At 41.4% G+C, this 14,180-nt stretch overlaps 1 protein-coding gene across 1 annotated transcript; it reads right to left on the bottom strand.

Moving 5' to 3' along the window:
- Positions 1-52: 52 nt before the first annotated feature.
- On the bottom strand, positions 53-11,932 carry ankha (ANKH inorganic pyrophosphate transport regulator a). Its single transcript, XM_086066093.1, has 12 exons — positions 11,504-11,932; positions 9,826-10,042; positions 9,601-9,719; positions 8,588-8,671; positions 8,214-8,384; positions 8,011-8,145; positions 5,290-5,382; positions 5,122-5,214; positions 3,310-3,439; positions 2,090-2,213; positions 1,927-2,026; positions 53-710 (listed from the first exon to the last, which is right to left on the bottom strand). Exons 1-12 carry the CDS (start codon positions 11,597-11,599, stop codon positions 579-581), a joined length of 1,494 nt encoding a protein of 497 aa, XP_085922219.1. The 5' UTR covers positions 11,600-11,932; the 3' UTR covers positions 53-578.
- Positions 11,933-14,180: the final 2,248 nt, after the last annotated feature.

The following is a 14,180-nucleotide window of genomic DNA, read 5'->3' as shown; positions in this document are numbered from 1 at the left end:
CATTTGAACCGTTTATCAGCAAACGGCAGAAACTCCGATTGAAAGCATGAGATTATTAATAATAAAGCAATTTATTTGCCAAATAAGAATGTCTGTACAGTATATACAGCACATGAAGAAGAAGAAGATGATTGGCCAAACACAAGCAGGTCAGACTGCGTGGAAGTGAATGTGTAATGATGATGAAGATGATGATGACGACGAGGGATTCCCGACCCCTCGTCTGCGTCAAATCTACACATTAGAAAAGGATGGTCTGTACACCACTTCGGACGTCATTGCACAACCCAGCAAAAAAGTCCCACGACATGTCTGGATTTCCACTCAAATGTTTACGCGCGTTTCCTTCGCCTCGTCTCCTTTTTTTCCTTTCCCTTGTTTACCAGTAAACACCAAGGAAGCCATGACGCTATGTACACTCATTGGATCAACGCTCGGATGGCTTTTTGTTTACGTCGTCACGGAGATGGGGAGGGCGCCGGCGGGAGGATTCCGCCGTTCCTCCCTCGTCTTCCCCCCGCGGGAAGAAAAAATGAAAAACAAACAAAAAAGGAGAGAAAAAAAAAAAGTCCCCTGACTCACTCGCGCCCTTCGTCGTCCTCGTCGCGGAGCTCCTCGACGGCGTCGCTGGGTGAGCGCGAGCACACCTCGCTCATGGGGGCCGAGTCCTCGCCCTCCACCACCAGCTCGTTGGACAGCTCGCTGTGACGCTGGGCGGCCGCGACGCAAATAAGAGCGTTAGCGTTAGCATTAGCAACAACAACAACAACATTTTTCATCCTGAAGAATCGCTTTCAAAAGTTTGACGAATGTATAATATCTCACCTTACTGTCATTTATTTTTTTAATCATTTTATTAACCCTTCAAATACATTTTGGGCCACCCCATGTAAGAAGTTTTTTTTTTAAATACATTAAAATATAATAAATGTAAATAAATATAATATTAGTGATATTTAAAGTCACACTGATATAATATATAATAATACAAAATATATTTTAATTTCAATTAACTGTCAACATTATGTCTGAATTTTATTTTATTTCAGAATATAATAAAAGGGTTATAGGGAATTGCGGTGGCTATAAAAAGTCTACACACCCTGTACAAAAACTAGGTTAAAACAACTCTAAATGTGGTTAAAAAGCCTTTTAGAACAGCAGAATTGTATTTTTTATTTTTTGTAGCAACCACATCATCACAGCTTATTTTTAATTACCCTCTCTAAATTAATTGGAATTACACAGGTTAGGTCACATTTAACTCATTTGCTCCCAAAATCAGATTAAAAACTATTTTAAATATTGCCATGGTCTAAAAAAAAAACGTATTTATACATTTTTATGTTGTTGTTTTTTCATGCTAGAGCATACAGAAGGCTTTGATGCAGCCTCTGGACTGAAGAGAATGCTTGAAGCAATGGTAGTTATTACAAAAATGGCCAGTAGGTGGCAGCAGAGTATAAGAGATCAACCAGGGCCATGTTGCAAAAAAGCTCTTTTCTTTCCACTGTTTTCAACATGTTTGTGAATAATGATGAAACTTTGCTATATTCTAATGCTAATTGCTGCAAAACGGAAACTGATACAAATATGCTTTATTTCCTGATGGAAGAAGAGACTCTAATCTTTCTTTTGGTAGGTTCCATGTTTTATAGCAATAGAACACAAAATTCTGTGGGCAAAATCCAGTAAAATAGCCGGGAGCGAAGGGGGTTGCTTCAGTGAAAATAGCTGCGAGTGAATGAGTTAAGGTGGAAAGTATTTCTTATAAATGTATTGCCATTTGAACCGAGGGGGGCGTAGACTTTCTATGCACTGCACATACAAAAAAAAAAAAAAAAGCCCTTCAAATGTTATTACAGATGAAAACAAACCAATTGCATGTAAATGAAACCCATTCGGTGCCGGAGCGGCCGCGCTCACCTGTTGTCGGTAAACATAGCAGGCTGCTATGGCGACCATTGTGGACTCGCCGATGAAGCCGGCCAGGAGGGAGCCCACCCCCAGCGTGGCCCCGTGAACCCTGCGACACGGCAACAATGAGCACGGAGGTGGCGGCGGCGGCGGCGACCGGTCCCGCACCTACCCCATGTAAGGCAGCACCACCAGGCTGGTGATGAGGACGATGATGCGCAGCACCGAGCTGGGGGCCAACACGAACGTCTTCTTCAGCGTCATCAGCCAGCCCGTCAGGTGGGCCCGAACCGTCACTACGCACGCATCAGCCGGTATCACAATGACAAATAGCTGCGTTAGCAATTTTTTTAACGTCGGTGAATATATTCGGTGTGTATCAAAAGTCTACACACCCCTGTTAAAATCAAATAAAAATGCAACATTCTGACCTGTACAACTTTATTGGAATGAAAAACAGCGTGAGGTGGTAAATTAAAATAAACCGAGATGATGTAGTTGCACAAGTGTGCACACCCGCCAATAACTGGGATGTGTTTCCGAATGAGCCAATCACATTCAAATTCAGGTTAAATGGAAATTTGCGCACATATATAGATAGATAGATAGATACTGTATATCCCTAAATAAATAAATAAATACAAAAATAAATATATAGATAGAATTGAATCTCAATTAATTAATAAAAACGCTCCGCTCACACATTTATTTATTTCATGCTGCAGACGCTCTGTCAGGTTGAAATGTTATTCAAATGAGGGGGCGGTCCTAAGCGTGTCCTGGGCTGGGCTCGGCCATTTATTTTTAATTTTGACCGTTTTGGTCGTCCATAATTTAGTATGTGACAACAATCTTCTGTTTTTCTTCATATGTTTGGATTTTAGAATAGGGTGGCAAGATGAAGGTTTAGATTACAACCAACATAACCCTGCTCATCAGGTGGTGTGTGTTTTTTTTCCAGCATGATCTAAGGCTTAGTCAAGATGGAGACTGGAGAGTATTATGAACGGTTTCAAATAGTAATTAGTCTTAACGTAAAATCTTTAGGACGTCTGCTAGAAAGGGAAAAAAAAAAGTTGTAGAAAGCCTACTAGAACATCTGAAATTTATTTGGGGTTAATCGAGGACATGTTTAAATGTTGCTGCTTCCCATTTCACATGTTTCAATGTGATTGGTTAGTTTTGAACAGACACATCACCAGTTGTGAGGGTGTGCGCACTTTTGCAACCTCAGTTATTTGTACTTCCCCTCTCTAAAATATTGGAATATTTTTCATTTCAGTCGAGTTGTACAGGTTGTACAGGTTGAAAAATGTTAATGAATTCCTCTCGGTCTTGGCTTCTGAACAGGGGAGTGTTGACTTTTCTGTCGTCTGTAAATGTTTTGTTCACCTGGAAGCGGGAAGAAGGAGAAAATGCGAAGGGGCACCACACAGAGCATAGCGAAGGGGTAGTCCACGCCGATGATGTCCACCAGGATCTTCTCCGAGACGTGCGGGCTCCAGAAGACCACGAAGCAAAGCTGCACGCAAACCAAACGACACAATTCAGACGTGTCATGCGCTATTTTATTATTTCGGCCAGCAGGTGGCGGAGGCGGGCGGAGGCGCCCGCGGGAACTTGGCCACGTCTATTTAAAAAAAAAAAAAAAAGGGCGTCTCGGATTTGTGGTGAACAAGTTGCGGCATGAAGAAACGCGCGCATACCTCATAAAGGAGGAGGGGGGGTGGGGTTGTTTTTCTCACCGTTGGCATAACCGCTTTTTTTTTTCTTTTTTTTTTTGTAGCGGTTGCAATCTGACACCTCCAGCTCCAGGATGAGGACATCCAGACAGGCTGTGTGACCGATTTGGCCGCCCGCTTACTGTACACGCGTCACATGACAAACGACATGTTGACCTTGTCGCCTCGTGTTCGCTTAAGTCGGGCCGGAGCCGCTTTTGGCCACTCGGCACTTTTTTGGGGCTCACGCGCTGGTGAAGTCCGACACCCGGCTGATCATGTGACTCGGTCGCATCGCGTAGCACGCGATGTGAACGGAGACGAGGAGTCTTGTTGGGTTGCGCGCTGTCTTGTTTACACGTAATTGCCGCTTCACGAGCGCTTGACGTTGACGCGAGCAGCGGTCAAAACTGGGGGAAAAAAAAATGTGGGATAGACGACGGGCGCCGATATCGGGCATTTTGACAAATATCGGTATCGACCTTTTTTCATAATCTGCTAAAAGCCATTTAAATCTCAGGAAACTTAATTTAAATTTTCAGTTAACTTTATAACCTGCTGAACCTTTTGTTTTTGTTTGGCATAATTTAAAAAAAAAGTGAAGTTTACGATTTCAGTTTTTTTTATAGGGAGAAAAAGTAACACTAACTTTTGACGTATTGATAACCTTGTGAGCTCCCTGAACTTTTTCAGTTTTTTTTTTGTTGAAATTATAAATGAAGAATATTGTCTAAGAAAAACACTTACACATTTTAGCATTAATGCTTTAAGACATTACAACAAAGTCAAGATTGGCATTTGCATTCAAAAACATTTTTGACACCAATTTTTTCCCCTACCTTTTTACTGAAAATGAATTATCGGCTTAAAATCAGTTACCAGCCTCCTTGACTACTAATAATCGGCATCGGTATCGGCCCTGAAAAAAACATATCGGTCTATCTCAATATTGTTTATTTACTCGATTATGAAGAACATATTAATCACAATTGTTTTGGTAATAATTGAAATCATGATTATTTTTTTGGTACAAAACAAAAAAATCTTTAAACATGATTTGAAACACTATCATGCAAATAAATCCCTTCTGGATGAAACAAAATGTATTAAATTTGTTATTTAAAAATTTACAAAATTAAACAACACAAAATTAGTCTTAATCATCATATTTTCTTTCTTTTTTACAACTATGCTGATTTTGGAATTGGAATTGTGTAATAATTCGCCCCAAATGGACCCTTCCTATTTGGGATGTCAGTTTGAGGTTTTAGCGGGTGTAAAAATCACAATTTTGAGGAAGTTTTCATGGTCTACTTCTCTCTTCTTCTTTTTTTTGTTCCCCATTTCACACGAGCGTTCACTACGCACGCAAAACGAACGCCCTTCATTTCCCTCGCTGGTTTTATTATAAACACGAAGACTTTGAGGCTCCAACAAATGGAAACATCCCAACATAGCGATTCCACGCATGCATGAATCTTACCGTGAGCGAGAGGGCCAGACAGCAGAACGTAAACTTTTTAATATGCGACTTGGTGACGGGCGAGCCGGCGTTCATCTTGTTGCTGGGGTTGTGCTGGCGAGGGAAAGACGAGCGGACGGTTAGCACGACTTCCTCCGGTCACGGTGCGTGCGTGCGTGCGTAACGTACCTTGTCGAAGGCGGGATAGACGGCTCTGAGTTCCGTTAGCCAGCCGTAGGGCATGTGACCCACCGGGTACGTCGCCGTCAGCACGGCCACCGCCTGCGATGACAAGACAACGTTGCCCGTGAGCAGGATTTTGCGGAGTGACGCAATACTTCTGCCGGTGTTGCGTAATCGTTGCCAAGTATTATAATACAGGCGTGCAGACACAACAATACGGTACATATCATTGTCTGAACATTTTGCACATTTTGAAACCTTTAAATAAACGCTTGTTGGTTGTTGTTTTTTTAGATTAAAATCGTAATCATCTGAATGATTGAAAATAATAATAATAATCAAGATTTCTATATTTTTTGCCCAATTTTTTATAATTTTTTTTGTTTGTAATTTTTCATACTTCATTTTTCATAAATGTTTAGACTTTTATGCCTTTCTGTTAAATTTCTGACATTTTTGGCAATTTTATGGACATATGGTAATTTTTTTATATATTTTTTGGAACATTTCTTTCTGCTTTTTTTTCCCATGGATATTTTATGGTAATTTTCTGCTTTTCCTCTTATTGGAAATGTTTAGGTATTTTTTAAAACTTTTTTTTAATCTACCTTTCGCCTCTCTTTCCCCGACAACTTAAACATTTCAACTTTTCTTTTTAAATATTTACATAGCTCCCTTAGTTGCACTTAATAGCCACAGACAACAAGTAATTTCTTTTGACAGCTGAATTTATTGCTCCTTGCCAACAATAAATCCACCGTGAAAACTGGAGCAAGACACACATATAAACAAAACAATTAGGATAAAGAAAATAAAGACAACTTAGTTTTAACTTACATAAAAGTATTGGCTGTGTATAATGTCCAAAAAGGGGAACTAGGCTTGTTTTCTTTCTTCTATCTTTGTTTTTCTGTTTTTCTCTGATCTACTCAACATCGTGTTTTTCTCGAGTGTCCCAATGATCCTTTTTTACGCTCTTTCCTAAGCTCTTCCTCTACTCACTTACTCACTGACATGCATACATACATACATCCCGCTACAGCGCCCTCTCTGGTGTGGGTGGCGACAAACACCCAAAAGGAAACCAAAATGCACTAAATGACATTGTGGTAGTTAGTTTAATTATTATATAGTTTTAATGTTTACATATTTTAATTTTAATTAAATTTTTTTATTTAATCATTAATTAATTTGAAATATTTTTTTTATCAAAAAAAAATCTATATTTAAAAAAATATTATTTTATTTTATATTTATTTTCTTCAAATGATTCTAGAGATCCACAGGTGAGGGACAAAAGAGCCACATGTTGCAAACCCCCAGCTCTGGGGTGTAAACAGAGTTTGACTGTATTGTCATTAGCACGCATGCATGCTGGATGAAATGACAACAGGAGCAGCAGCTGCGTACAGTAGGCCAGTTATTGTTGCTGTTATTGTGACAGGCGAGGAGGAGAGGCGGGAATGCGTTGTCGCTCGTTTCCAGGCCATTCGCGCACAACGGCTTTGTGGCCCACTTTGGGCCGCGCGCCGGCCAGAAAGCTCCGGAGGGAGTTGGTTGGCGTTTGCACGCGGAAACTTGAGTTATTGCTGCCGTCTGACTGCCAAACACGACCTTTCAAGTCAGACGGGCCTAAAATACACCCGTGAACTTTTCAACCAAATTCATTGAGACAAAAGCGGATTCAAAATCGACAAGGGCTTTTTTTTTAACTTTGCGAAAGAGACAAAAATAACAAAGCCACTGCCAATGAGAAACAATTACAGAACCTGAAACATAAGTAAGACTTGATATTGAGATTTTCTTCTAATACAAATTTGACTTGTTTTTTTGTTTTCACATTTACATTTTATCTTTTATGACGTTTATGTACTACACTAGTACTTATGTACTCCACACCACTTCTCCTCAGTATTGTCACGGTTGTGCTGGAGCCTATCCCAGATGTCCTCGATGACCGATAAGTCTAGACAAAGACCTTTCTGTCTTACAGACACACATGATGATTCACGGCCACAGTTTTAGCACCAACCACTGGCAAGGAAGACTTACCCAATGTCAGATAAAAAAATAAAAATAAAATAAAAAAAATATATATAGGTATCATGGTTGGTATTGGCATCCTTCATGAGTACTCAATACCTTGAAATAGGGCTGCTCGAGTATGAAGAAAGTAATAATCAGGATTATTTTGGTAATAATTGAAATCACGATTAGGACGATCATTTATTTTTTGGTACAAAACAAGAAAATGTTTAAACGTAAAAATTATTAAGACAAATAAAATTCTTTGAAACATATAATTATAAGTGTTTTTTAATCTCAACGGACCAACCTGGTTAAATAAAGATTTACTTATTTTTTACATACTGGTATGCAAGGTCCTTTTGGATGAAACAAAATGTATTAAATTAGTTAAAAAAAGGTGCAAATGTTCAAACTCAAAATTACTATTAATTATCTTCTTTTTTTGACAATTATGCTTATTTTGTCATTTGGAGTGTAATACTTGAAATTGTAATTGAATTTCAATTAATTGCACAGCCCTACCTTAACATTAAGTCCTGTATCAGCCTGATGCGCTCCCCAATTATTTATGTAAAAGCTGCTTAGCGCCAAACTAGCGGGTTAGCATACCCGCCACACGAGGGCAAAAATCGTCATTGACAAATGAAAAATTCCCAAATATTTCAGATTTGTAGGGGAAAAGGAAAGGAGCGTCCGCACCTCCGTAGCCTCGGTGGTCCCTTTGAGGTCCCTGGACACAAACAGGTTAACGATGGGCCGGCTGATGCGCTGAGTGGCCAGGATGAGCGCCAGCGGCCACCAGAAGCTCAGCATCTTCTTGACGGTGGCGTCACCCTGGCGGACCGGAAAAAAAGCCGTCAAAAGCCAACCCGCTCCTCGACTGATAACTCGCCCAGACTTACCCCGACGTCTGGTCCGCTGGAGTCCGGGATGGCGTCGTGGATGTTGCAGTAGTAGCCCAGGCCCACGATGCTGAAGCGGACCAGGGCGCCCATGTAGAGCGAGAGGATGGGGATGAGGAGGGGCTCCACGCACTCCAGGTTGCTGTGCAGCAGGATGGCCACGAACACGATCTGAGGCAGAGCACACCGAGTCATTTTTGGACAGGTAAAGCACACATCTGATGCCTCAATGAAGCTCCTCCCCTCATTTTGCCACCAAGATGGCGCCAGAGCAATACTTGTATACTAGAGAGGCTTTGGCCTAAGCATGAATAGTAATAATAGAAGGAAAAAAATCATACAAATGTTATTTATTTATTTTATTTTATTTGTACCTGCGCCACCACGTCCGAAATGGAGGCCGAGCCCACGATGACGCTGTACTTGTGCTTGAGGAGGATGCCGGCGTGAATCCACGCCTGTACGGACAAGAAATGCAGATTTTACAACAAGCCCGACTCGGACACTGGCTCCCTCTAGTGGTACACAAAAGAATCACTGTATGAAATGTTCAAACCACAAAATGGTACACTGGCTTCAGTACATTTTCATAAGTATGACGGCGTATTAGGGCCACGTATAAATATTTTTTGTAGAGGGGGGTAATATTCCGAGAAAAAAAAATCACAAATTTGCCATTTTATAAAGTGGCAAATTACTCGTACATTGTCGACTTTATAAAGTGGCAAATTTGCGAGAGAGAAAAACTCGTAAATTTGCCACTTCACAAAGTGGCAAATTTGTGACTATAAAGTAGCAGATTTGCATGAAAAAAAACTGAAAAACTTGCAAAAAATATATATTTTTTTATATTTATATATTTTTTTTAAAGAGGGGGTAATATTCTGAAGGGGAAAAAAGTTTTTTTCTCGCAAATTTGCCACATATATTTTAGAGGGGGGGGGGGGGTTCTCCGAGTTTATAAAGTGGCAAATTTGTGACTTTATAAAGTGGCAAATTTGTGAGAAAATAACTCATAAACTTGCGCGAAATACATATTTTTAATATATTTATATGTATAATTTATATATATATATATTTTTTTTTAGAGGGGGTCTTATATTCCGCTATTAGAGTTTTTAAAGTGTCAAATTTGTGAGTTTTTTCTCTGAATATTACACCCCCCCCCCCCATTAGAAAAACATGTATTTATACGCCGTCATACTTAAACATAGGTCAGTTAATTTTGTTACAATTTTTATGTGTAATATTTTCAGTCAGTTTCTTTTTAATAACATTCCAACAGTGTTTAATGTTACAGTGGCTTATAATAATAAGTAAACTTTTGGGGAATAAAAAGTGTTTGGTTTTTTTAGGTGGCATTTGTATAAAAGCAGCAGCCACTCACCATGGCGTCCAATAGAGGAAAAGCGGCCAAGTAGAGGAAAGCCTTCCGAGTTTTGTGACCCACAGACTCGTCCACGTGGTGGAGCTTGTTAATGATGTAGTAGCCCAGATCCGTGTAGGCTGCAGCGTGAAAAACAAAACAAAAGTCGCCTCAGTGGCAGGAAGTGAGGGGAAGGAGTTTTTTTTTTTTTTTTTTTTTTTTTTTGCGTGTTTTTGAGCAAGCCACCTATCAGGGTGTGCAGTACGAAAGCGATGACGCCCGCTGCCGCCATGCACATGACGGCCATCCGGCGGTCGCGCTTGCTGTTGATGAAGACCAGGCCCACGTTTTTGAAGTCGCTCATGGGGCCCGTGAAGAACTTCATGAGCGAGTAGGCCAGCCCGTAGCTGGCCAGCATCTCCACCGCGTCCTCTTTGACCGTGGCGATGCCCCTGTTGAGCGCCTGCGCCGCCAACAACAAGACTGTTAGCTAGCTAGCTAGCTTTAGCATTCAAAAACATTTCACTCAATAAAACAACAAATAAGATAGCTTTGTTCATCTAATTAAATCTATAATATTTAAAATTGATCTTACATTAGAATGAAAAATAAACAGCTTAAAACTGATGTGGTTTTTTTTTAAACTCATTAATGCCATACAGGCAGTGAAGGAGTTAATCAGCACAGCAAAAAGAAACGTGGTGAAAACTGCCCGCAATGCCAGCTAACAACCAAGGCGACATTTAGCTCCTCCCCGACAAGCGAAGATCTTCAAACATCCGAAACGTTTACTTTCTTCCAATTACTACTTTCCTATTATTCAGTGCTTTGGCGGTATCCTGCGAGGGTGACCTTTTCCATGAATAGAACACGGGCTAATACTACGAGACTAAAGTTTTATTTTTGAGTTCACTTGTTAAGCAAATGTATGACTTACCATTAAACATTTACTTAATACTGTGATATTTTGGGGCATTTCTGGGTCACTTCCTGTTGATTTTGGGCCACTTGTACATCACTTGCTGTTACAGGTCACTTCCTGTTGATTTTAGGCCACTTCTGGGTCACTTGATACATGTCACTTCCTGTTGTTATGGGTCACTTCCTGTTGATTTTGGTATGTAATACACAGTATTTAATACTGTGACTTCATCTTGTTCAAAATGACTACATTGTCGGGTTCTTCTAGGGTTATAATTTCATCTTTAAGAAAATGTCTTTAAAAAAAATTGAAAGGAAATGTGTGTTTTTTTCTTGAAAAAAAAATTGGATAGTCATTGTGACAGAGTTACAATTTATGCCCTCTAATATTTTCTCTCTCTCGAAAGAAGAATTTAGGAGTGCACGTGGGAGTTGTGTTGAATTAGAAGTTGGATTGTGAGGGTGTCCTTGAGAAAAGAAAGAAAAAAAACGCTAAAAGTTTGAGAGGCTCGCAATACAGATAAGGAAACACTGGCCCGGACTCTCCCCCCCCTCCAATCTGCCCTTTCCCTTTTTGCACAAGCCCCGGCTGTGCTATTTATACCAGCAAAACAGAAGCATTACATAAGCTTAATCCCTACCTACATCTATGCACTTCTTCTTCACTCCCTGATCTCTTCGTGTCCTTCTCCTGAAGGGAGGGGCAGGTGAGAAAATGACCCCCCCCCCACCCCCACCCCCGCAAGCCCCTCTTGACAGAAGCATCTCCACACTTCCCCTCCCCGCCTATATCGTATCTATAACATAACACCCACCCCACCCTCTCACCCCACCCCTGCGGCTCGGCTAGCATTGCGCGTCGTTAAAAACGTCGCCTGCCATTTTCTGGCCTTTTTGTGGCGTAAAAAACCGAGCATCGTTAGCATTAGCCACCGATGCTAACAAGCGGCTTCCTGCCTCCCGGAGGAAGGAAGGGGGGGGGGGGGGGGTCGTTACTCGTTACCTGCTCGCCGAGGTCGATGGCAACATTGGTGATCGCTAAAGGCACCAGGAAGCGAAGAAGCGGCCAGTAAGGGCTCAGGGACGGGAACTCCACCATAGTAGAAGCCGGGGTGACAGCGGTGCGACGGGCATCTGCCTCACTGTCGTGGTTGGAGGAGCTCTGCTGTTGCTGCTGCGGCTGCTGCGGCTATGGCTGAAAGCGGCGGGGGTGCTGCGAGGGGAGGGGTGGCGTGATGGCCAACGAAGCCGCTGGAAGGCAGGCGAAGCAACCGGGAGTCCCGCGGCGGGGCAGCCGACGAGGCGCTCCAGCGGCGGCGGCGGCGTCACAACGGCGCGTGGGTGAGGCCGAGAGAAGGAGGCGAAGGTCGGCGGAAGGCTCTGAGCGCGCGCATCTTCCTCCTCACGAATCATCACCCGGGCGGGAGGGGGGTGGGGTGGGGAGGAGGAGGTAGGTGTGACATCAAACTGCACCCAGCTCCAGAAGAGGAACCTTCAACCCACTTACGAAAACACACACGCCCATGGAAAGCCGTTGGAGCATGCCAGCTTTGTATATACTAGTAGCAGGAAAAAAAAGAAAAAAAAAAGTTGCTTCCACTAGACACGCTTGAAAAATCTACACTAGTAGGCAGGGGCGTCGCCCCAAATTCTGGGCCCCTCATATGAATCATGGGGGTGGGCGTGTGCTGAACCCCCCAAATCTTCCTGTTGTGATTGTGGTTAATTGTGAATAAGAGCGGTTAATTACAGAAAATTGTGCGATTAATTAGTTTTTCAAAATGTTATGTTTGATAGCACTTTTTTTTAAATAAAGAATAGCAATCATGTGTGTGAACATACTTGGCACAAATGTAAAGAAATAAACTGGTTTTAATAAGTCTCATTACTGTATCTCCAATTACTGTAGCATCCGTGTGTTGAATGTGTGCCAAGAAAAATCCTAAGTCTACACACCCCAATTCAAATGCAACAATTCAATTTAAAAAGTGTGGAAAATAAGTCAAAAACTGAGATCACGTGTTTGCAAAAGTGTACACACCCTTATAGCATTCAGGTGTTCTAGTAGGCTTTTCCTGACTTTTCCCGCTTTCTAGCAGAAGCCTGAAGGTTTTGTGTGCTCACACTGCTATTGGAACTGTTCGTAATTCCCTCCACCAGTTCCAGCGAGAGAGAAAAAAATGGCCCCTGTTCCTGTTTTTGCCTCCACCACGCTTCACTGGAGGTACAAAAAAAAAAATGAAATTTCCCAGACACGTCAGGAAAATGTTTCGGGAATTTTGAGTCAACATTTTAACGAGTTAATGATTTTGCATGCAACAGAGAGAGACAAAAAAACATGTGAGGGGTCCCACAGGTGTCAAATCTTAATCCACTGTTATTTAATCATTAAGTCTGTTTGCATGATGGAAAATATGCATATGATACTATTTTGAATTGCATTTTTTTTTTTGCCTGTTTGAAATTGCTCATTGCTTGTATTGTTATTGTTTTTCAACATCGTAAAGCGCATCGGGTTTGCATTGTGCTTGAAATGAGCTTTCCGCAGAGAAATGGATTCAGTGATGATGACTGATTGATCATCTGCTCTGTGCTGATGTTATTGCGAGTGATCCCGCTTTATTACATGCCAATGCAAGCAAAAACAAGCAATAAAAAGACAAAGTTATGTTAAGGTCATCCGAGAACAATGCGTCGTTTGATCCCCGCGCTGCTGAAGCCTGCGCACAAAATTGCAAAGTGGACACAAGTGCGACCAAAATAAGTGCTTACTAACCCAAAAAGAGTGTGTTTTTGTGCCAAATTGTCCCCATTACGTAACCGTCAGCCTTGACTTCTTCGCTGTGAAACACCCGAGCGTTTTACATGCTGAAACAGACAAAAAATCTCACATGATGATGATGATGATGATGATGATGATGATGATGCACGCTAAGTACGCCTTCTCGTGCGTAGTCTTCTACCTTGTTCCTTTCCCCGGGGCATGTAACAACGTGGCTTTTTTTTTTCGGCTGCACGTGTGCATGTGAGGCAGGTATGTGTTTACAAAAGTTATTTAACCCCTTTGGAGGAAAAAAAAAAAAAAAAGAAAAGAAAGGAAAAAAGAGTTGTTTTTGCCCATGACTGTAGCCTGCGGGCACAGCTGCAGTCAGCTGTGACTTTTACGAGCCTTTGCTTCCCTCATGGCTCTGAAGAGAAGTTAAGTCAAGTCAGATGTTTACACACCAGCGTGGAAAGATTTGAAGTAAACACACGCGGACGACCGTGTGCGCTTAAGGCCAGGCAAAAACGTGACAAATCAAACTCGGTTTTTGCTTTCAAACCAAGCTTGAGTTTACACTCAGTGACCCAAATATTGTGTATTTATTGAGTTGCACAAGCAATTGAGTTGCACAAGCAAATGAGTTGCACAAGCAAATGAGCTTACGAGGACGCTGCTCTCTTCTGATGTCCAGAATTGTTTTTTTAAAACTTTAAAAATAAAATAAACATTTACATATGACTTTTTTCAGCATTATTTTTTTCATGTAGCGTATCCTCAATTTTGGACTTAAATCGTGTAATACAACTTTTTGCCTTTAAAAAGCTCCCCCCACCTCAAAATATGATTTATTCTTGGAAATAAATAGTATTTTTTTCTACTTGATTTTTTTCCCCAGAAGAAAAGAAGTGTGTGTTGT

Source organism: Leptonotus elevatus, chromosome 21 (assembly GCF_054856555.1).
Source record: "Leptonotus elevatus isolate MCC_2025b chromosome 21, RoL_Lele_1.0, whole genome shotgun sequence".
Lineage (NCBI taxonomy): Eukaryota > Metazoa > Chordata > Actinopteri > Syngnathiformes > Syngnathidae > Leptonotus > Leptonotus elevatus.
Note: the sequence above shows the minus strand (reverse complement) of the source record. Positions and strands in the feature narration are given on the sequence as shown.

Excerpts from the sequence above, each read along its gene's own strand:
- ankha (XM_086066093.1), bottom strand. The coding sequence starts at position 11,599 with ATGGTGGAGTTCCCGTCCCTGAGCCCTTACTGGCCGCTTCTTCGCTTC. Across the intron at positions 5,383-8,010 it reads GGACCACCGAGGCTACGGAG|GCGGTGGCCGTGCTGACGGC; the intron begins GTGCGGACGCTC and ends TTGTCATCGCAG. Across the intron at positions 2,027-2,089 it reads GTGGTGCTGCCTTACATGGG|GGTTCACGGGGCCACGCTGG; the intron begins GTAGGTGCGGGA and ends GCCGTGTCGCAG.